Here is a 22216-nt window from a genome sequence, read left to right as displayed (position 1 = left end):
AATTTCCTGGCTCACCACAACTTACAGGGATGTTCTAAGTTACATCTGCAGGATCCCAGCTAGCACTGCCAATAACATCTGGACAGTTCCTCACCCCTGCTCCAAGCCATATATATTACATTGTGCAGCAAGAGGTCAGTCTGCAAAGTTAGGTGTGATGTTACTCTCCAGAGGGATTGGGGCAGGACTGGTAGGGTTAAATGCAGGGTGGCCAATGAGAGGCAGAGCCAACTAATTCTAGTTTTGTTCCCATTCGTGTGCCAGGCAGTGGAACAGCTTCCACTGCCTAGCACATAGTTTGCAGGAAAACTGTAGGATTTTTGCTTTATTTTCACACGAAAAGTCCCTAAGACGGCTGGATGGTGCTTGTATGCCTCCTTCCAGCAACTCCTGCAGCCAAGCTGGTGCACTGCTCTGCTTTCCTTTGAACCACATCAGCAAAGCCAAGAGGCGGGTCTTGCTGTCTGGGAACCCAGAACCTCCATACACACTGCTCAGGTTTGTGCCTCAAGGAGGTCACTTTTGTTGTTGTTTAGTCGTGTCCGACTCTTTGTGACCCCATGGACCAGAGTACGCCAGGCACTCCTGTCTTCCACTGCCTCCCGCAGTTTGGTCAAACTCATGCTGGTGGCTTCAAGAACACTGCCCAACCATCTCGTCCTCTGTCGTCCCCTTCTCCTTGTGCTCTCCATCTTTCCCAACATCAGGGTCTTTCCCAGGGAGTCTTCTCTTCTCATGAGGTGGCCAAAGTATTGGAGCCTCAGCTTCAGGATCTGTCCTTCCAGTGAGCACTCAGGGCTGATTTCCTTAAGAATGGATAGGTTTGATCTTCTTGCAGTCCATGGGACTCTCAAGAGTCTCCTCCAGCACCATAATTCAAAAGCAGGTCACTTAGGTGCTGCTAATGCAGCTGTTTGACTTCATTTCCAGAAGCACATTTTATTTTCTCTTGAGACAGATGCCAACAGCCACAACTCCTGAGCCACATGGCAACTTTGGGCTCTCAGGCTCTCACTTCATTCTGGGCTTGTAGCTCAAGCTTGACTCTTTATGCATCTATGATTTTGAGGGCAGAGGGGCGGTCTGACAGCTCCCTATGCCTGCTTCCCTAAATCTTCAGTCAATGGGTGGTACAGTATGTTCTCAAAGGAGTCTGAGTCTGGCTCCATGTCAGGGTTAGGCATGACAATCTACAGTATACCGAGAATATGAAAGAACTTTCTCTAGTACATATCACAACAAAATCAGTCTAATAAGACTGCACAGCCTTTTTGAAATAATGACATGCCCACTGAAGTAGCATATTAACAAGCAGACCATCATAATTAAATAATGCTTTAAGGTTATGTTAAAATCAAATTCTGTAAAATATATTCTCACCAGAATTACTTGAAAAATAGTTGGAACAAGATGAATTTCTTCAACAAGGCTGTAAAAAAACCCCAGAAACCCAAATTAAACCATTGAACATGAAACAGTGTGACAAAGTCTTTGTTGCTAAAATCTGTGACCCAGAACCTCAGCCCCTGACTACCTCTTCATTTAAATAAGTTCTACCACAGCTATTAAAACATAAGAAATCCAATACTGCTTTAAAAATTACTTCTTGGTCTACCTTACAGATGTGAAGCAAGTGAGTGGAACAGTAAGTAAATTAATATTTTTTTAAAGGCAGATATTAAAATGCATTAAGTCCATCAAATGGGCAATGGAGGCAGTAAAATAATTTGAAGTAATAGGCTACAGTGGATATACTGAAATTAACACACATACACCGAAGCAGCTTTTTATGTATGCTTCATTAGCTATTTTATCTTCTCTGCTTTAATAAATTCAAGTATATTAGAATCACATACTGTGTATCTGAGAAGTGATTAACCACCAGGTTTCAGATAAAGGACATTCAACTTTATGACAACAGAGAGCTACAGAAGCCATTAAAAAACTGTTTAAATAAGGGAACTTGACCAATTGGCCTTAAACTTCGACCACCTCAAATGTGCTTCCAAATTCCCTTCTTTTGCCGTGTTACTCCTTAGGGACTTATTTTGCCTCATTTGTCCCTAGTTTTCTGACTCTGCTGTGCTCTCCTACAATTCAGGAGATGAATTTTACCTGAGTTCAGAGAAAAATAATCCAAAACATAAGAAAAGCAAACCTTACACACTTGCACAAGCACTATTTATGTGAGGGTGACAGCACATCAGATTCGCCCAAATAGTTGTTGTATAGAGGTGGGCAAAGGAATGGTTATGGAAAAACAGGCTAACCAAAAAAAGTAGATCAAGTCATTAAAAAGCAATGTCTTGTGTCTGGTGGACACTTGAGTCTGAACAGAATTTTGAAGCACGGTTAGAAGACTAATTTATACAACAGTTCGTTTTTTATTGAGAGATTCATTTTCCCCAAGTGTCTTGTGAAACGGGGGGTGGGGGAGATGTAACTGTTCCTTGTTGATATATTCAATAAAGTCTCACCAAATCTCCCATGTAGATTTCAAAGTACTCATATCTCCAAACTTAATATTGACTAAGGCGTTGCCTATAGCTGCAACAAGCCCTTGCCTCGTGGGACCTATATTCAAAATATACTCTCTAATTATGTAAGAATATGCGTAGCATGTATGAGGAACCACAGAATTGTTGATGAAATTGAAACCATCCAATGGCCATTCATGCCTTGAGTCACCATTTGTAGCTGTTCTTTGGTGGGTGGGTCATATTTTTTTTGCCCCCCAAACCCTCTCAACCTATAATAACCCTTAGATCCAAATTTATATTTCTATTTAGAATTAACAGTTTGAGTCTTTCTGTAAGAATAGTCCTCTTCTTAAGTAAGTGACAGTACAATCCTAAAGATGACCATGCAGAAATAAGTCCCACCATATTCAGTGATATTTACTTTGTAGTAAATGTGTTTATGATTGAGAAAATACAGGAAAATGTAATTTGATGGCCAGAATACTAGTTCTTTGAGTTCAATAGGGTTTTAGACTCATTTTTCTAAACAGCAGGAACCTACACTACATGGCTCACTACAGTTAAAACTGAAGCAGTTTATAATATGACATATCAAGGGTCAGCTGATCTAAGGTGAGGAAAGGTCAAGCTCTCTGGATTCTGGCTCACAGAAGTAGTGAACGTACAATTGGATTACCTTGTAAAAACGGGGCTATACTCTGTAAGGGCAACTAACAGCTTTAGAGCATAAGCAGGTACTGGGTCAGGTGCCATTAGAATTTGCTCAAACCTAGAAGAAAAGAAAGAACAAGCTTGTGAAAGATAAATGTAACTATTTCACCCATCATTTTCTGTAGGAAAATATGCTAGCAGTTGACCAAGTGAACCTTCCCTTAATCTGTCCACTCATACATCCTTCTACTGACTTATCTACTTGTACAATTTTTTAAAGGGAAAGTTATGTGTTTTGAACAGCAGAAAAATCAATTTTCTGCTAGTCTTTTGTAACAGGATGACCCTATTAGCAGTGGCAGGATTTGCCTTGGCAGCTTCTAAAGTTCAAGCCAATTTTCTATCTGCTCAGCAGTAGATTTTATTATTAATTTGAGTATTTTTTTGTAATTATCATTTGCTTTTTTGTTCTCTTTTTTACTCATAGTTGATGTATGCTTGAAACCACTCTGCGACACTTTTCAGTTGAAGGAAAATTGGACTAATTAGGACAACCCATATATATTATAGTTGAAGAAGCAAAATAACTTGTGGTTTTTTTTTTAAATCAAACTCAGAGGATTAGAGGAAACCTTGTTTCTCTTTAGGAAAGCCAGGCAGATTGTAAAATGGTTATGCAAACTTGGGTGTCCTGCAGCTGTGTTGCTTCTACAATAAATGTAGTGAAGGACTGTATAAAATCTTATACTGAGACATCTGGCAGAAAAATGTGCGACACTGTTTATTAATCCGACTGCAGTTCAGAAATGTGCAGCCAAAACAGATTGGTTATAGAATTAGTTTTGATTAGAAAAACTGTTCTGTACTTACTGAGGCAGCAATGAGTCTTTAATGAGAGACAGAAGTTTGTTGTTTGAGTTAAGGTTCTCTTTCTCTTCAGCCATGACCTCGTGGCTCACAAGCAGTGATGTGGTTTCTGAGAGCAACCGCAAGCTGAAGAGTCTCCACTCCACTACAGAAGAAGAAAGGAATCAATGTGCCAAGAATGTGTCCGCACCGATGCTTAATTAAAGCAAAATGGGTATTTCAGTTGATGTGGCCATATATTTACCATTTTGACTGGAGACCAAAGAAACTAAGGGTGGGAGGATGTAATCCATAACCTAAAGGAAGGCATGATAAAGATCTGGCTTCAATTATACAGACATAACAATATTTCATGTATACTGCAATCCACGTTTATTTCCCAATTATAATAAATTACAATTCATAGATAGAGAAACCAACTTCACTCAGGTAAATTGTTTCAGTATTACAAATAAGAATATGCTTGTTTTTTTAAAAATGTACCAATTCTTAACTGAACACCAGCATAGATTTTCAACGATCATTTTTGCAAGGTAACTGGCATTGATTTTTAGGAAAGAAAATACAAACTTCAGTGGCACAATGTTGCTTATTTAAGATACAGACTTGAAGTCTCTGCATCATTCAATAAGGCATTCAGCTCACAAAGTTTGGAAATGAAGTACCTCAGCAAGAACTCAGTCCACCTGCCAGTAACATGGTGGTCCTTAAAGCAACAGTTGTAGCAGTGAGTCAGGGGAGCAATTCACCTCCCATCTCTTGTGGCAGAATTGGCTCGGATGCGTAAGTGGGCAAAGTAGGGGGTGGATTCCTTGCTTCTGCTATATATTCTGATAAAGGATCTTGGTGGCCACTTTCTACCCAAAGTCCCAGTTTAAGAGCTTCTGGGCCACAAAGGTCCTCAGCTCCCCTAAAGGGCTTGACACATTGGTCCATGCTCTGGTGGACTCAAAACCTCAGTCCAATGCCCTACTGGTGAACCCAGCAACTGCGCCCTGCATCATGCATGACTTAGTGCTCTGGAACTAAACTACAGTTGTAGCCTAAATAAACCAACACAGACCTCTTGTTGTGTATTGCTCCTTGGACCCCAGGTCTTTCCTGTGCATGGTAGCACAAAATGATGGCAAATAAATGATTGTAAATCTCTACTGATGTTTCCTTGAGCAGGACTAATTTGTACTTAATTTATAAGTAATTTTCCTTGACAAGATTTTGTAATGTGAAAAAAATCCAAATAACCAACTCTAATTACATAATACTGAATATGCTCATACGTACATGAAATGCCTATAGATTAACTCAATTACTGGCTGCAGACCTTATCATTCTGGTCCATTAGTTTGAAGAGAACATCACGTCCATATACTTAATTCCCATTTCCTTAATTTCCTATTGCAAGCAATTTTGCTCCTCTCTACAAACTATTATTCACCACCCAAAGTAGCTTAAAAACTATTTTACTTCATGAAAACAAAGAACTCTGTTGACACTAACTAGCTTAACCTCTGGGACTAATCTTAGACACACATTTCTAGTCAGAGAAAGGGATATCCTATTAAGAAGTTTTATATTTGAAGTATTGATCTGGAACCTTGAACATGTCTAGCTTCAATTTAACAAGAAAGCATTAAGCTCCTTTGGGTGCTCAGCATTTATATTCATGGATTTCAAGTCATGCTCAACCACCACCAATTAGAAGACATCCCTGGAGTGAAAGTATTTCTTTTAAAAAAACCCCAACATTATATATATATCATGCAAATGAATTACTGCACAATGCTGCTAAGACTTTTATTCCAATAACTACAGTTACACACCTTTTGAGTGATAGAGCACTACTGCAGTTCATGCCACTAACACCTGGAAAGGTCATGAACAAGTCATTATGGACCTCCATATCATCTCTCTAATATACATTTGTAGAAGATTGTCACCACGTGGTAGTTTGTGTGACTGCCAAGAGATGGTCCTTTTTTTATATATAAATAATTTTTATTAACAGGCCAATCACATCACATTATACAAATCACATTGGTTCCAAATTATACAGCCAAATATTAAATTTTGTTGGGGGTACCCATACATCAAGCTCTGAACGAGTCCAAACATCACTTTGCCAAGAGATGGTCCTTGCCCTATGAACTACAGTGTGACACTGTGAGGAAGAGGAGACTGATAAGGACAGGTAGAGGAATGGGGGCTGAAGGAGGTGAGGAAGCTGAGGAAGAAAAGGAAGAGCAGGAGGCTGAGGAGTTGTTGACTGAGGGGGACGCCAATAGGAGGGAACAAGAACTTAGTGAGACAGGGAGAGCAACAGGGACAGCCCCACTTGCCTAACTATGCTGCCCACCCCCTCAGCCATGTGGAGTTGTGGACAATTTCTTTTTTTCAATTCTCCTGTTCTTGGGTAGAGAGACAGAGGAGGATCTCTCTCTCTCTCTGGGTGTGTGTGTGTGTTGGGGAGATGCTCTTGGGTAGAGAAAGGGAGAGAAGGCTATAGTGACCCTCTAAGGGATGCAGGTGGGGCTGTGGGTTAAACCACAGAGCCTAGGACTTGCCGATCAGAAGGTCGATGGTTCGAATCCCTGTGACAGGGTGAGCTCCCGTTGCTCGGTCCCTACTCCAGCCAACCTAGCAGTTCGAAAGCACATCAAAGTGCAAGTAGATAAATAGGTACTGCTCCGGTGGGAAGGTAAACGGCGTTTCTGTGCGCTGCTCTGGTTCGCCAGAAGCGGCTTAGTCATGCTACCCACATGACCCGGAAGCTGTACACCGGCTCCCTCGGCCAATAAAGCGAGATGAGAGCCATAACCCCAGAGTCGGTCATGACTGGACCTAATGGTCAGAAGTCCCTTTACCCTTTACCTTTAAGGATATAAATACAGTGGTACCTTGGTTGTTAAATTTAATCAATTCCAGAAGGCCGCTCGACTCCCAAAATGTTTCAAAAACGATTTGCTGCAGGAACTTATTGCACTCCATCTGAAGCCATGGAAGCCGTGTTGAATGTTCGGCTTCTGAAAAACGTTCACAAACTAGAACACTCACTTCCAGGTTTGCGGCGTTCAGGATCTAAGCCGTTTGGGAACCAAGGTACCACTGTACTTCTAAATGAATAAATAAAATTATACACAGCTGCCCTGCCCCCTCTCCACCTGCGTCAAACATAGTTCAATCAAAACAAAAAAAATTTTTTCCTTCCAGTAGCACCTTAAAGACCAACTAACTTAGTTCTTGGTATGAGCTTTCGTGTGCATGCACACTTCTTCAGATACATCTGAAGAAGTGTGCATGCACACGAAAGCTCATACCAAGAACTAACTTAGTTGGTCTTTAAGGTGCTACTGGAAGGAAAAAAAAAATTGTTTTGACTATGGCAGACCAACACGGCTACCTATCTGTAAATAGTTCAATCACTTTCCTTTTTACCCCCAGCGCTTCATTTCTATAGCCATGACCCTAATAACTCCTAATGATCTGGAAATACTAAATTCATTAGTGAGAGTTGAGGGGCTAAGCAAGCACGTGGCATCAGAACTTACTGTTGAGTGGTAAAGCGTTAACAACACTGGATGTTGCATTATTGCTTCAAATACTGACAAAGCAGTTTTAACTAGTTCTTCTGAAGCTGTTTGACCTGTTGGGGGACAAGGAAGAATTGTAGTACATCTCTTTTGCAAGAGAAGAAAAATGATTTTTTATAAAGGGCATGATGGATATCATAGTTATACTTACCTATTGCTCCATCTAAGTTAGTTTCTCCTGAATCTATTAATTTGACAAAACCCTGAAGAGAAAAATAAGACACAAAAAGAGAAAGGTTAACAAAGACCTATGGCTTTGTTAAATAAATGTGTATAAAATAAAGGAATAACAGTAGATTAAGGTTAAAGGTTTTGTGACACAATGGCAGGATCTCCACAGACAGAACATAATTTAAGCCTCTTTAGCACATTTACAGTACAGTGCAATGCTATCCAAGTCTACACAAGAGCTACAGAATTCAACAGGATCTATTCTCAAGTATCTAAGTATAAGACTGCAACCTTAATTATTCAAATTCAACATAAGACTTCTAGAAAACACAATTTTCTCTTATTTGTGCCATCTTTTTTATCTCCCCACATAATTCATACTTTATGGGTAGACTTACGTGTAAGTAGAGAAAATTGTACCCTACTACATTTTAAGGATAACCTAAATAAATCATCCTTCTGAGGAGCAGCAAAAATAAAATATTAATGCTCTGGGATAAGTAAATACTTTGCTATTATTCCCTCTTCTCTTGTGCCACTTAATTTATTTCCATTTTTCTGATTCAATTTAATGCATAGAAGACATTTTATAGGGATGCAAGAGGTACGTTTCCGAGCACAATTCAAAGTGTTGGTGCTGACCTTTAAAGCCCTAAACGACCTCGGTCCAGTATATCTGAAGGAGCGTCTCCTCCCCCATCATTCTGCCCGGACACTGAGGTCCAGCTCGAGGGCCTTCTGGCGGTTCCCTCACTGCGAGAGGCCAAGTTACAGGGAACCAGGCAGAGGGCCTTTTCAGTAGTGGCGTCCGCCCTGTGGAACGCCCTCCCATCAGATGTCAAAGCGATAAACATCTACCTGACATTCAGAAGACATCTGAAGGCAGCCCTGATCAGGGAAGTTTTTAATATGTGACATTTTAGTGTATCTTTCATCTTTGTTGGAAGCCGCCCAGAGTGGCTGGGGAGACCCAGCCAGATGGGCCGGGTACAAATAAATTATTATTATTATTAATAATAATAATATGTCATTGATGCCACTCTTGGATCTAAGTAATCTGTTTCCTCAATTTAAAATCAGGCTTCAGGACTGGGTTTTGGGTGTAAACTGCCTTGGTTGCCTGGTCTGATGGCTTTTTCTGTAAGAGAACCAAGTAGGACCTGCATGTGCAACATTTATAGCAGAACACCAAATGTCATGCAACTCAGGCACACAATGGGTCATTGCATTCAGCTGCTGACCCAAAGGTTGGTGGTTCAAGCCATCCAGAGACAACTGTGGGCAGGATTTCAGGGGGTTGGACTAGACAACCCTCAGGGTACCTTGCAACTCTACAATTCTCTGATTCTCTGTCTCTTCCAGAGATTAAGGCTACAAGGAAGAATGAGAAAGTTGGGGAAAGCCACACTGCTGCAAACAGCATGTCAAATATGGGATTTAATGCCTGAGATTATTTGCAGCACTCTCTGTAAATGGCAATGCCCATCCCATAGAAGTGACTGGTTCCACAGGTGTCAAAGAGGTTTGCTTTTAATCATCACAGGCAATATCAGAAGGAGGAAAAAACATATACACCTTTTCAAGCGATTGCCAATATTTTGACATAGCAGTTCACAAACTACAAACCTAAAGGATGACAGCTTTACCATATGTCAATCTTAAAATTCAGTGCATCACTCAAGATAATCAGAATGATCCACTCCAACCCAAGGTGTTTAAAGCTCATTTGATTTCAATGGAAGAAAACAAGCACATACTTTAACCTTAGCTGGACTTTGCTCTCAATTTATCCTCTATTCCTCATCATTAAAGGGGGAATGGAGGGGAAGGAACCTTTTATTAAGACAAGCAGGAAGCATCTGTTAAATGATGAGACCTGAGAGGTGACATGATACGGAATTCCAGACACTATGCAAAGACTCTTTCACATTACAAATCTCAATCTCCAGGGGGCCTACATATTAGCAGTGTACCACTGTTTCTTTTCAACTACTACACATTAAAATAAATAAATTTACATTCAGTTACAACCCATATCCTCAACTGCAATCAGACAAAAACTATAGGGCTGATGTAAAGCTGTAATGAGTGGTATCCTGTTTAAACCGCCATTCTGCAAAGCAACTACAGAAATGGTTCTTCACAATTTGCCTTGCACAGAAATATACAAATATGCTGATTCATTAAACATTCATATCTTGTACTCTTTGTTCATAAAGTTTGTTTTAGTGAAGAATAAGCAGGACAGAAATGAGAAATAGATACTGTCCTCCTCTGCATTGCATCTGTTCTGTGGAAATTTTTTTGACAGCAATTTGTAGCTCAATACATTAATCCAACCTCTGATAAAAACCAAAGTAATCAAATATTTAAGAGAAGAGAAAGCTTTGCATTTTATTTTTTTACGTGAGCTTACAACTTATTATAATGGTGGTTCTAAAAATATTTCCTTCACAAACATTTCAGTGTCTCTGTGAAATCATACAATGCTGCAGCTAAATAATTTATATTTTCTTGGAATTAAAGGAACACAACAAAAGTGAACATGAGGTCCATACTGCTTCTATTAGGAAGTACTGTAGTCTCCTGTATAAGTAAATCATTAATTTAAGCACCTGTTACTGAAACATGTGTACTCACCATATTTGGTTTCAAAGGAAAAAATTGTACTCTTAGAATAGAGTCATTTCACAGCAGCTGTTGCAGACATGGTGAAAACTAACAATACAGTGCAGAAGTACTACTTCATTTTAACTGCAGCACTCTGGAGCATTGGGAATCCCAATACAGATTTTATTGTTAATATCAAAGCTAGCATGCTGATGCTGTATGCGACAAATGTCTCAGTTTTCTAGGTTATGCAACTTAGCATTTCATCAACTAAACATAATACAACTGTCCTAGCAAGAAAAATAATATAACTCTTGCAGGTTGTATCTTTAGTACACAAAATAATATTTCAAAGTAAATACAATATTAAATTGAACGAGCTATGAAGAATGATCTAAAAATTCTGTTCATAATTCCATCTAAAACATTGCTAGACAAAGAAACACTAAACAAAAGAATATAATAATTACATTGTGCTCAAAAACTCTCTTTAAATAAAAACTCAGCCCACTCACTTCTCTTATCCTTAATTAAGCTAGCCTTAAGTTTTGCGGGACCTGATGTAAGTGAAAGAGAGATTTCTGGTAGGTCAACAAAGGCTATATAAAGTTTATGAAGCTCCAACAGCAACTGTGTAGAAGTTGGCAGCAAAAGTAATAGAAAGGTAATGTATGCTGATTCTGATCATAGGGGTGCTGTGGTCCTAAGATTATCAGATGTGGGTGAACATGTTTAACAGAGAACTGTCTTACGGAAGGACAGGTACAAGAGATAAAAGGAAGATGAGTTGCTGTGGGCTGTCTTTGGACATGTGATGTTCAGTAGAATACAGGCAACCTGATGTGTGAAAGCAACCCAATGTAACATGCATAGACAGTTTAGTGCAGTTCTCTAAAACATTATAGATTTTAACGTCGGAGTTCTTTTTGTGGGGGTCCTTAACTAAATATGTTTTTAAAGTATATACATCATGTGTGTGAGAGAAGTAACACTATTATATTTTTCTTGAACATGCATATTTCAGAAGGTAATCATGTATCACCAAGTTAAATTAAAAAGGTAAAGGGACCCCTGACCATTAGGTCCAGTCGTGACCGACCCTGGGGTTGCGGCGCTCATCTCACTTTATTGGCCGAGGGAGCCAGCGTACAGCTTCCGGGTCATGTGGCCAGCATGACTAAGCCGCTTCAGAACAGTGCACGGAAACGCTGTTTACCTTCCCACCAGAGCGGTACCTATTTATCTACTTGCACTTTGACATGCTTTCGAACTGCTAGGTTGGCAGAAGCAGGGACCGAGCAACGGGAGCTCACCCCGTCGCGGGGATTCAAACCGCCGAACCTTCTGATCGGCAAGTCCTAGGCTCTGTGGTTTAACCCACAGCGCCACCAGCATCCCTTAGAGGGTCACTATAGCCTTCTCTCCCTTTCTCTACCCAAGAGCATCTCCCTCCCCAACACACAACACACACACAGAGTGAGAGAGATCCTCTGTCTCTCTACCTAAGAACAGGGGAATTGAAAAAAAGAAAGTACCCACAATTCTACATGGCTGAGGGGGTGGGCAGCATAGCTAGGCAAATGGGGCTGACCTTCTGATCAGCAAACCTTAGGCTCTGTGGTTTAGACCACAGCGCCACCCACGTCCCTTTTAAGTTAAATTAATATATATATTTAATACATAGCAAAATAAAAACTACTAAAACTGTAGGTATTCCATTTTGCAAATAGCTTGTTTTTGTATTACTTATATGTATGCATATTCTCCACAACCTGAAACCATTACTTACCAGCAAAGTTCCATAGCTGCACAGAAACTCCTCAGTTACAATTTGGGGACGAAATACCTATGAGATATAGAACGTTGAAAAATAATAAGTACTTGGAAGACATGGTAAATATGCTGTAGCATGCAGTAAAATTGAAAATGACATTTTTGAGTCACAGTTGATTAGTAATAGACAGATAATACAATAGCTGGAGCTTTTCGTTTAGAAAAAAGGTAAGGCAAAGGCAAAGACATGATAAAGATATATAAAATTATGCATGTTGTAGAGAAAGTGGACAGGGAGAATTTTTCTCTCTCTCTTCTGATGCAAGAATTCAGTATCAACTGAAGCTCATCCGTGGAAGTTTCAGAATAGACAAAATGAGTTATTTCTTCACATACTGCATAGTTCTAAAGCAGGGGTCGGCAACCTTTAAGACAAAAAGAGCCACTTCGACCCGTTTCCGAAGAAAAAAAAATTGGGAGCCGCAAAACTCGTCATTATAAAAATAACTTTTTTGTCACTTTTTATTATTATTTCTTTGTTTGACCCCTCAAAATTACTTCTCCTCATAGAAATAAATGTTAAATTAACAAGTTACCTTTTTTGTGTGTGTGTTCTTCACTCCCCTTCAAAACAGTGACCAGCATACATGCCCCCTTTCAATGCAGTGACCAGCGTACATGCCCCTTACAATGTAGCGGGCGGGCAGGCAGGAAGGCGACGTCGGGACGGTGCGTGACTAATGCACACACCGCCCCCATGCGATGTCACAGCCAGTACAGCGCCCGCCACAGTGGGGAGTGTCGGGGCGCACAATGCGCCTCCTCCCCTCGCTAGTATCCGCCTCAGAGCCGCGGCAAAGGTGTAAAAGAGCCACATGCGGCTCCGGAGCCGCGGGTTGCAGACCCCTGTTCTAAAGGGTTCCCTACCACAAGATGTGGCGAAAACTTAAATGGCTTTAAAATGGAATAAGGGAAATTTGTTGAGGATAAGGCTAATTTTGGCTATTTGTTAATTATGGCTATATGCATGTTCAGGATCAGAGGTAGCACATCACTAAACACCAGTTGCTACTGTATTCATGTCCGGCTTGATGGTTTCCCATAGGTACCTGGCTGGCTGCTGTTGGAAACAGAATTGTTTGATTAGTTTGGTCTGATCCAATGGGGATTCTCTTATGTTTTTATGTATGACAAGTATGAATTAATCACCTTAGAATGTGACAGAGATGGAAGGAGCAACTTGACATAACGGTGTTAGGGCTTAGATAAGGGCTTCAATGTTACAATGTGAAGCTGACTGTCTCCTTCCCTATCTTCATCCAAAAGAGTGGTGGAGCATATGGGGTGCGGAGGGCGGCCTCCAGTGTGCAACAGTTCAGGGTAGGAGAGGGGTGGAGAAGCTGCTGCCCACTCCCCCCCCAATCTCTGCAGCCGGGTCAAAAGTGAGCTGGCACCACAGCTGATGCCGCCGGGCGCAAGGTGTTCCGCGGCTGAGGGTGGGCAGCAATGCTGCCACAGACTTGCCTGCTCCCCTGCTTATTCTGGTGTGGAGCCAGGCTGATGAAGGAGCCTGCTGTGGGGATACCTATTTGACCCCCTCTCAAAATTGTGCCTGGGGGGGCATGGCACCCATCGCACTATGCCTCTGATCAAAAATACTACATACTGTGAAATTTCCAATACAGTGGTACCTTGGTTTACAACCATAATCCATTCCGGAGGTCCGGTTTTAAACCAATACAGGTTGTAAGCCAAGGCGCACTTTCGCCAATGTGGCCTGCCCCCCCCCCCAATTGGTTGTAATAAAAAAAAAGGGACACGCAAGTGGAAAAGAATTACCAACGGTGGAAGAATGGCAGATGAAGATGATGGATTTCTCAGAGCTAGCCGACCTAACTGGAAGAGTCCAGGAACAGAAGGAGGAGGAGTATCAGGAACAATGGACTAAATTTAATGACTATTTAGTTAAATATGTCAAGTTAAATTAATTGGAAACAGTTTGCAGATACTTAATCAGCTTAGGATTTTATATAAGTTAAGTGATGAATTAAGAGGTTTAATTTCAAAATGAAAAGATCTAAGGATGTTCATGTTCAGGTTAAACTTTATAAGAACTGTGATTTGGAAAACCGTTAAAAGGATATACATTGAAATTCAACCAAGGGGAACTGAGGAAGTCACTTAACAATGTTAATAAGTGTAATTTTTAATAAGGTTGTGATTTATGTTTGTTTGTTTGTTTGTTTATAATTTTGTGAAAACCAATAAAAAAAATGGGGGGGGGTTGAGGGACACACACTTCTGGGTTTGACGCGGTTGTAATCCAAAACGGTTGTAATCCAAAGCAGTTGCAAACCAAGGTACCACTGTAGAGGGGTGCCAGGAGCAATGGCAGGTAGAAAAATGGTGTGTTCTCTTTATTGCCCTCTGCTTTCATTTTATTAAAGCAATGTTTTAAATGAATTCTGTGAAGTTTGAGAAGGCTGTCTCTCCCACTCTTCCACCCATCACCCTCTTTCAGAGCACTGCACCTGTCCACCTCTTGAATCAACTGGTACTTTATACAGTGATACCTCGCAAGACGAATGCCTCGTAAGACGAAAAACTCGCAAGACGAAAGAGTTTTTCGATTTTTTTAGTTGCTTTGCAAGACGAATTTCCCGATGGGCTTGCTTCGCAAGACGAAAACGTTCAATGCATTCCTATGGGAATGATTTTCAATGCATTCCTATGGGAATCCGTGCTTTGCAAGACGAAAAATTCACAAGACGAAAAAACTCGCTGAACGAATTAATTTCGTCTTGCGAGGTACCACTGTACTACTCCTGGGCTCCGTCTGGAGCAGACACTTTCCCACCCAAATGTAGCACTGAAGGAGAGAGTTAAAAAGGCTTGTGTCCTGCCAGATCACTGCATGCCTTATGGGGCAAATGTCTTGCACATTTTCTCCCTTCTGCCCAATACTCAGATAGCTCACTTCCACACTAACAGAAATGCAACAGAAAGAGAACGGGGGTGGGGGTGGGGAGTTGAATGTGCTGCTCTCTACATCACTGTACAGACTGGTGAGACCCTGGTCTTCATGTGCTCCACTCATACTTGACGTAGAACTGGAGAGGGCTGGAAGCAGGGGTGCAGGTTGGAGAAACAAGCCACAAAAGCATGATGTTTCACTTTAATTAGCAGAATAAAATGAAAGTGCAAGAACTCTGTAACAAAACTCACTGGCATCAATTGATGCCAATCTACAACAAGGCAACGTTTTGGACTATAACCAATAAAGTGGAAAACGCAAACAACCCAGAAACCAGCAACAGTCTTCATTTTCTGTTCTTTAACAAATTATACCTGGGATGTCACAAGATGAAGTACCACAGGCATCATTGGAAGGCACCCTTTCAGCTGCTTAGCTTGAATTGTAGATGGATGTTTACGTCCTGATACATTTGCTAAAGCAGAAAGAATGTCACCTACAAAGCACAAATTTCATGATATTAGCAAGTCTGTAGTCCTTTGCAGTTGTTGAGAATAAGCTCCACTTAACAGTTAGACTATCTTCCGAGAAAGTCTGGGCTGCTACAAACTGAACTCCTGTGGTGTCAGACACTGTGATTGCAATGGAGCACGAGCGTCCTGCTGTCTGCCATTTGGCTGGGGCTATTATGAAGTAAGAGGAGCACCTTCATGTCCTATTTATAATTATATCTATTTAGAATTATTATCTGCTAGCTGAAAGGGAAAGCTGTAAGATATAACTCCCTTCTGCAATGGATAGCATTTTTTACAGAGTAGCATTGTTCCAGTTATGTAATATCCTCCAAATATGTTCATAAATAAATCATATCGGTGTCTGAATTTTTAATACAGTACAAGTTGATTGTAGAAGGTCCCAGCTAAAATTGAATTTTTCAGGTTTTCAGTATTTTAACATTGTATGCAATGCTCCACTACTGGTGCTCTAAATAAAGAAACAGGCTTACTTTAGTGCTACCTAATTATCTTATACGCAGGTGGCGCTGTGGGTTAAAGCCTCAGCGCCTAGGACTTGCCGATCGAAAGGTCGGCGGTTCGAATCCCTGCGGCGGGGTGCGCTCCCGCTGCTCGGTCCCAGCGCCTGCCAACCTAGCAGTTCGAAAGCACCTCCGGGTGCAAGTAGATAAATAGGGACCGCTTACCAGCGGGAAGGTAAACGGCGTTTCCGTGTGCGGCTCTGGCTCGCCAGATGCAGCTTTGTCACACTGGCCACGTGACCCGGAAGTGTCTCCGGACAGCGCTGGCCCCTGGCCTCTTAAGTGAGATGGGCGCACAACCCCAGAGTCTGTCAAGACTGGCCCGTACGGGCAGGGGTACCTTTACCTTTAATTATCTTATGACCAGAAGTAGAGGCTGGCCCACTAGGGCTACTGGGGCATGGCCCTCCCAAGAAAAATGTCAAGCATCCTCCAAAATCCTCAAAGCCACGTTTTTTTTTCCCTGTTGCACAAACCGTTCATACTTCTACTTGAACTCCGAGATGTTCTGCAAACATTTCTGTCAACCTATTGTTCTCTGACCAATCAGGTATTTACAGAACTCGCTATACTATTGGATTAGGATCGGCCACGGCAAAGAGATGCCTCTCGTGTGTCTCTAAGCAGAAAAAGCATATGACTGACTGGACTGTCTGAAATTCAGCACCACTATGAAGGCGTCAACTCCCATCTGTTATGAGGTTAACCAGCAACCTCTGTACTGACCTAGTGGGGCTGCCTTGAAGGGTAGTTAGAGCAGACACAGAGCTGTTTCCTAAATTGCCTATTTCTCAAAACACATTCTTTGCTGCTGGCCAGAAGAAGGGTGTGGTTGCTAGTTTGAGCAGTTCGTTTTTTTAAAAAAAATATATTGATTAAGAGAGTACAATGGTGGAGTATCTGTTTTTTGCTTAATTATTTGCAGTTATTTTTGTAAATGGGGGGATAACTGCTTACTAGATAAGCCCCATAACCCCCTAACACCCGTACCAGGTCTAGTGGGCACCAGCCACCACTGATGCTGTGTGCGTATCTCAGTATTAGACTCAGGCTAAAAGTTGATCAACCCCTAAGACACCAAACAGGCAAAATAGACAATGCCCTTTGGCCACACCTCTTAGAACCCAGGTGGGCAGAGTTGCTACTCAACATGCAGACAGATACTCCAACAGGTATAGGTGACTCAATAGGTAATATTGTTTAAATCTCAGAAAATAGTTTTCTTAGGTAGAATCCAACAGTTCAATCCTGGCACAGCAACACAGTGTTGGCAAATGATATTTCATTAAGTAGGTAATTTGGCCTTGCATGTCTGCTTTTCTTTTCAAAATAGCAGCTGGCAGGACAGTTAAAAATATAAAATCACAAAAGTGCATAACACAGTTACAAACAAAGCAATACCCCACTGCTGAGGAGGGGGAGAACTATGTGTGCCATCATGAAAAAATAAAAATGGAATAAATAAAACACCAGGATTGGGACTGCATGTCCAAGATGGCTAATTGAACCCTCATTCAAAAATCCTGATGAAAATCATTATAAGACCTGTCAAGCTGACACAGGAAGGAATCTGTCATTGATGGGTGATCTATTTTTTATTTTTGCCTGGGGAATCGTATGGTCCTAACAATATTTCTGTGGGTTCTGGCTTCTGTCAAGGTGTTCCGTTGAGCCAGAAAGCAGTTAAGTCATGCTGGCCACAGGACCCGGAAAGCTGTCTGTGGACAAACGCCAGCTCCCTCGGCCTGAAAGCAAGATGAGCACCGTAACCCCATAGTCGCCATTGACTGGACTTAACCATCCAGGGGTCCTTTACCTTTTACCGCTACCACGACAAAACAGCTATTAATTTAACAAGAAAAAACAGACATGCAAGGGAGAACAATATATTTAACATGAAGTGTATTTGGACTCTCAGTGCTGGCACAAGGTAACCTGTAAGTTTCCAGTGACATCCATCACCAGACTCAGCATCAAACTGCAGCCACTACCTTTCCTATGCTGGAGCCACAGAACAACTCCTATGCTGCACTGGTGAAAAGACTATTGGAATACAAGATACCTTTCTGACACCATTGCACTGATTTCTGTTGGGTCCCTGCTAAATGAGGACATGCCTGAGAATTCTCTGAAATTACATGAAGCAGCAAAACTCATAGTTTGTACTGCTAAAGCTCAGACAAAAAGGAGGTTAACCAGTTTTTAATAAGCATTGTTATAGTTTACATGATTTAGGTTTGAAAAATGTACATCTGAAATGTTTTTCTACTTTTTAAAAATAAGTACTTTAATATATGTGGGTTACAGCTACATCTGCTGGAAGAGACTGAAATTTCAATATTGTTTACATGCAAATCTTCCTCTCAAATCTACAAAAAAAACTAGATTGGCAAATGAACACTTTTAAATTTAGTTTTATTTGCCAATTTGATTATTTTGGACATTAAAGGGCCTTCTCGGTAGTGATGCTTGCCCTGTGGAACGCCCTCCCATCAGATGTCAAGAAAATAAACAACTACCTGACTTTTAGAAAACATCTGAAGGCAGCCCTGTTTAGGAAAGTTTTTAATGTTTAATGTTTTAACGTGTTCTTAATATTCTATTGGAAGTCTCCCAGCGTGACTGGGTAAACCCAGCCAGATGGGCGGGGTATAAATAAATTATCATCATCATCATAATCATAAAGGGTTAACTAAATATTATTCACAAACACGTGTAAGAGAGCCCCATTATTTTTTTAAGGAAATGATGGGAGAAGCATGTTTGTTTCTTATCTTTGCCGTTAAAACGGAATACAAATTAACAAAATGTTTATATCCTCACATATACGAGAAAATATCCTGGCACTGTAATATTGTTGTCAATTTCTCTAACTTAAACCTCTTAAACCTGCTGTTGCCCTATATATTCAGGAAGACATTATGCCTCACTTAATTTCTCCAGCACTTGCTTTCTTGCATGAAATCCTTGTATATCATGTAATGCTAAGATAATATTGCAGTGCTCTAGCAAGTGGCAGGTTTTGGGCTATCAAATGTCAGTGGTGCCCTGTGCAATGCTGAAATTCAGTGCCCGTCGCCTTCTGTGCTCTGTTCTACATCACTGTTGAGATGCCCCTTGTGGTGCCGGTAAAACTGTCTTCAGACTGTCACCAGACTGGTGATGGTGTAGTCATGTATTATTATTATTATTATTATTATTATTATTATTATTATTATTATTATTTATTTATACCCCGTCCATTTGGCTGGGTTTCCCCAACCACTCTGGGCGGCTCCCAACAGAATATTAAAAGCACAGTAAGACATAAAAAACATTAAACAGGGCTGCCTTCAGATGTCTTCTAAAAGTTAGATACTTTTTTATTTCCTTAACATCTGATGGGAGGGCGTTGCACAGGGTGGGCTCCACTACCAAGAAGGCCCTCTGCCTGGTTCCCTGTAACCTCACTTCTTGTAGGAAGGGAACCGTCAGAAGGCCCTTGGAGCTGGACTTCAGTGTCTGGGCTGAGCGATGGGGGTGGAGACGCTCCTTCAGGTATACTGGGCTGAGGCCGTTTAGGGCTTTAAAGGTCACCACCAGCACTTTGACTTGTCCTTGGAAACGTACGGGGAGCCAATGTAGGTCTTTCAGGACCAGTGTTATATGGTCTCGGTGGTCACTCCCAGTCACCAGTCTAGCTGCCACATTCTGGATTAATTGTAGTTTCCGGGCCACCTTCAAAGAAAGATGCTGGGATCATGGATGTCGAAGCTGATGTTGTAGTTCCACTCTAAATGTGGGCGTGGAGGGAGCGGCCGCAGTGCTGGAAGCTCCCCAAGAAACTGTAAAGCCCTTTCTCCACCATTTCCAATTATAATGGTGGAATGCAATCCAGCAACTTCATTCCTATTACCACAGGACCACAACTGTAGCCCTCTAATACTTCTCCCATTACAGCATGTTATCTTTCCTACTGCAACTCATGCCATTACTGCTTTTGGAATGTCAGCATCTTGAGGCAAGAACTGTGTTTGCTTTTGTCATTAATCCTCTACGGTGCTTCACAAGAAAAGAGCAAAAGGGACCTCTACCTCCTTTTATAGCGAGGCAGCACAATTTACCTAGAATTTGTGGCAGCTCCTGCACAATGTGATAGATGAGAAGATCCAGGCATTTTGACAGGTATTCATTGCCGCTTTGCTGCTCTTTTCCTGGCATGGCCTTTCTGCTGTCTCTTTCAATGTACATCACCAATCTACACACATAGAAATTCATCTTATATAACAAAACAATGATACTTCTCTCGAAAGATCGCTACAAGAATTTCCATAAGGCAGCATACCCCTTTCTGGAGCCCTCCAGATGTTTTGGCCATGTTGGCTGAAGCTGATGGGAATTGCTACCCAAAACATCTAGAGGGCAGTGGGTTGGTGAAGGCTGCCATGAGAGTGGGTATAGGATTGCAGCATGGCATATAAGCTCTTAAAATCTATTCTACATAAGTGAACCTTCATTGCATGTAATTGTAATAACTTGTTTTCACATTTTATTTTAGACTGAAGAGGAATAAAAGTCCTTCTTTAACAAGTTAATTTATAATTTCTTCATTCCACAGAAAGTAATACTAAATCTTACAGGCTTTAATTGGGTGAGTAATTCCTTAGCATCTAAAAAAAAACTCCACTGTGATTGCTATTCATTCAGGAAGAGAATCACTTCAATAGACCCTTAGGCAATGGTGAAACAGAATGCATAGCAAAGAGAATATATATTTTAAGTTTTACTGGTTTTTTTGAATGCTTCACATTTGAAAATGCTTCGGCTATACGTATGATGACTCACACATCTAAAAAGCCAACAGTAGCGCAAAAGAAATAAGCAAGCCTGATAATAGCACCAAACCTTAGGATGGAGAGAAATTAGATGGAGAGAAATTAGAAGCTAGTAACCAGCTAGGGCAAGGCAAGTATATCGTAAGAAAAGGACAAAGAAGCAACAGAAAGTATGTTCAAAGTGGCTTGCATGGCAGGGTGTAGCTGCAACGATAGCCCCCAGAGAGCAGCACTGCTGCAACTGGCAAAAGAAGAGAGGGCGGGGGGAGCGCACCGCCCCCATGATCCCGGTGGGGTGCCACTGCAGCTCCCCCTCCCCCAGTGCTGGGTGCCACACCCCTGCGGGTGATGCGCCATGCCCCGGGATGTGTGCCATGCCCATGGACAGTGCACCATGCCCCTGGGATGTGCACCACACCCCAGGGACGCGCACCAGCCACCTCCCCGCCTGCTCTCTGCCCCCGGTGCCAGAGCATGAAGCTCCGCCATTGACTGCTGCCACTTACTAGCAAGGGGAGAGGCAAGGCAGTGATGAGGTTAGGCTGTATGGGCACAACAGCACCAAATTCGGTCTGCTGTTGCTGCCTCACAACCCTAACACCATTGCTACCTTGTCCCTACCAGTAAGCAGCAGTGACGGTGCTGCCGGGAGATTCAATATTGCAGCTCCCCCTGCCCAGACCAACAAGCTGCCAGTAACTGTATTAAGTTTTCCATTGTCAAATATCAGGTAGTGAGATTCAAAATGAGCTTCCAATTTTCTTGGGCCATGCAAGAGCCGTATCAACACTTCACAGCTCAATTTCTGACTTGCTCAGAGTAGCTTGGCAGTCTTTCGCATGTCTATAAAGGTTTCTCCTTTGTTCTGATCAATCAGAGGCTGCTCACTCGGTACTAGTGAATTCATAGGTCTGCCTTGTAATCCACCAGATAAGCAACCATGCCGCAAGCATTGGAAGGTAACAAGTTTGTTGATAGAAACGTGATACAATTCCCAGAGTAAAATTTTAACTGCAGACACCTTTCGGTCCAATAATAGCTTAGAGCATCACTTTACCTCGCTTGGCAGCTCAGAAGAAGCATCTCTTTATTATTAATCAAAACTTGTAACAATACTAGAAAAGCCTTTGCTCGAATGGAGGCAGAAGGACTTTCAAACATTCGAATAACTGTAGTCACAAGGTCCTGGTTGGAAAGTTGGGGGGGGGGGAGGGAGAGAAACACAGTTTCAATGAGAAGAATACATATAATTT

At 41.6% G+C, this 22216-nt stretch overlaps 1 protein-coding gene across 4 annotated transcripts in view; it reads right to left on the bottom strand.

The window, feature by feature from the left end:
* The window catches only part of ULK4 (unc-51 like kinase 4), a 174818-nt gene that overhangs the window by 103872 nt on the left and 48730 nt on the right, over positions 1-22216 (bottom strand). For all 4 annotated transcript variants that reach the window (XM_081882917.1, XM_081882916.1, XM_081882919.1 and 1 more), the window contains exons 22-31: positions 22021-22148; positions 20253-20386; positions 15488-15609; positions 12156-12212; positions 7737-7788; positions 7544-7638; positions 4243-4294; positions 4002-4143; positions 3157-3249; positions 1381-1429 (exon numbers count right to left, since the gene is read on the bottom strand). In XM_081882917.1, the coding sequence (XP_081739043.1) occupies positions 1381-1429; positions 3157-3249; positions 4002-4143; positions 4243-4294; positions 7544-7638; positions 7737-7788; positions 12156-12212; positions 15488-15609; positions 20253-20386; positions 22021-22148 (924 nt within the window). The remainder of the gene's footprint in view (positions 1-1380; positions 1430-3156; positions 3250-4001; positions 4144-4242; positions 4295-7543; positions 7639-7736; positions 7789-12155; positions 12213-15487; positions 15610-20252; positions 20387-22020; positions 22149-22216) is intronic.

This window comes from Podarcis melisellensis, assembly GCF_964234715.1.
Source record: "Podarcis melisellensis genome assembly, chromosome: 12".
NCBI lineage: Eukaryota > Metazoa > Chordata > Lepidosauria > Squamata > Lacertidae > Podarcis > Podarcis melisellensis.
Note: the sequence above shows the minus strand (reverse complement) of the source record. Positions and strands in the feature narration are given on the sequence as shown.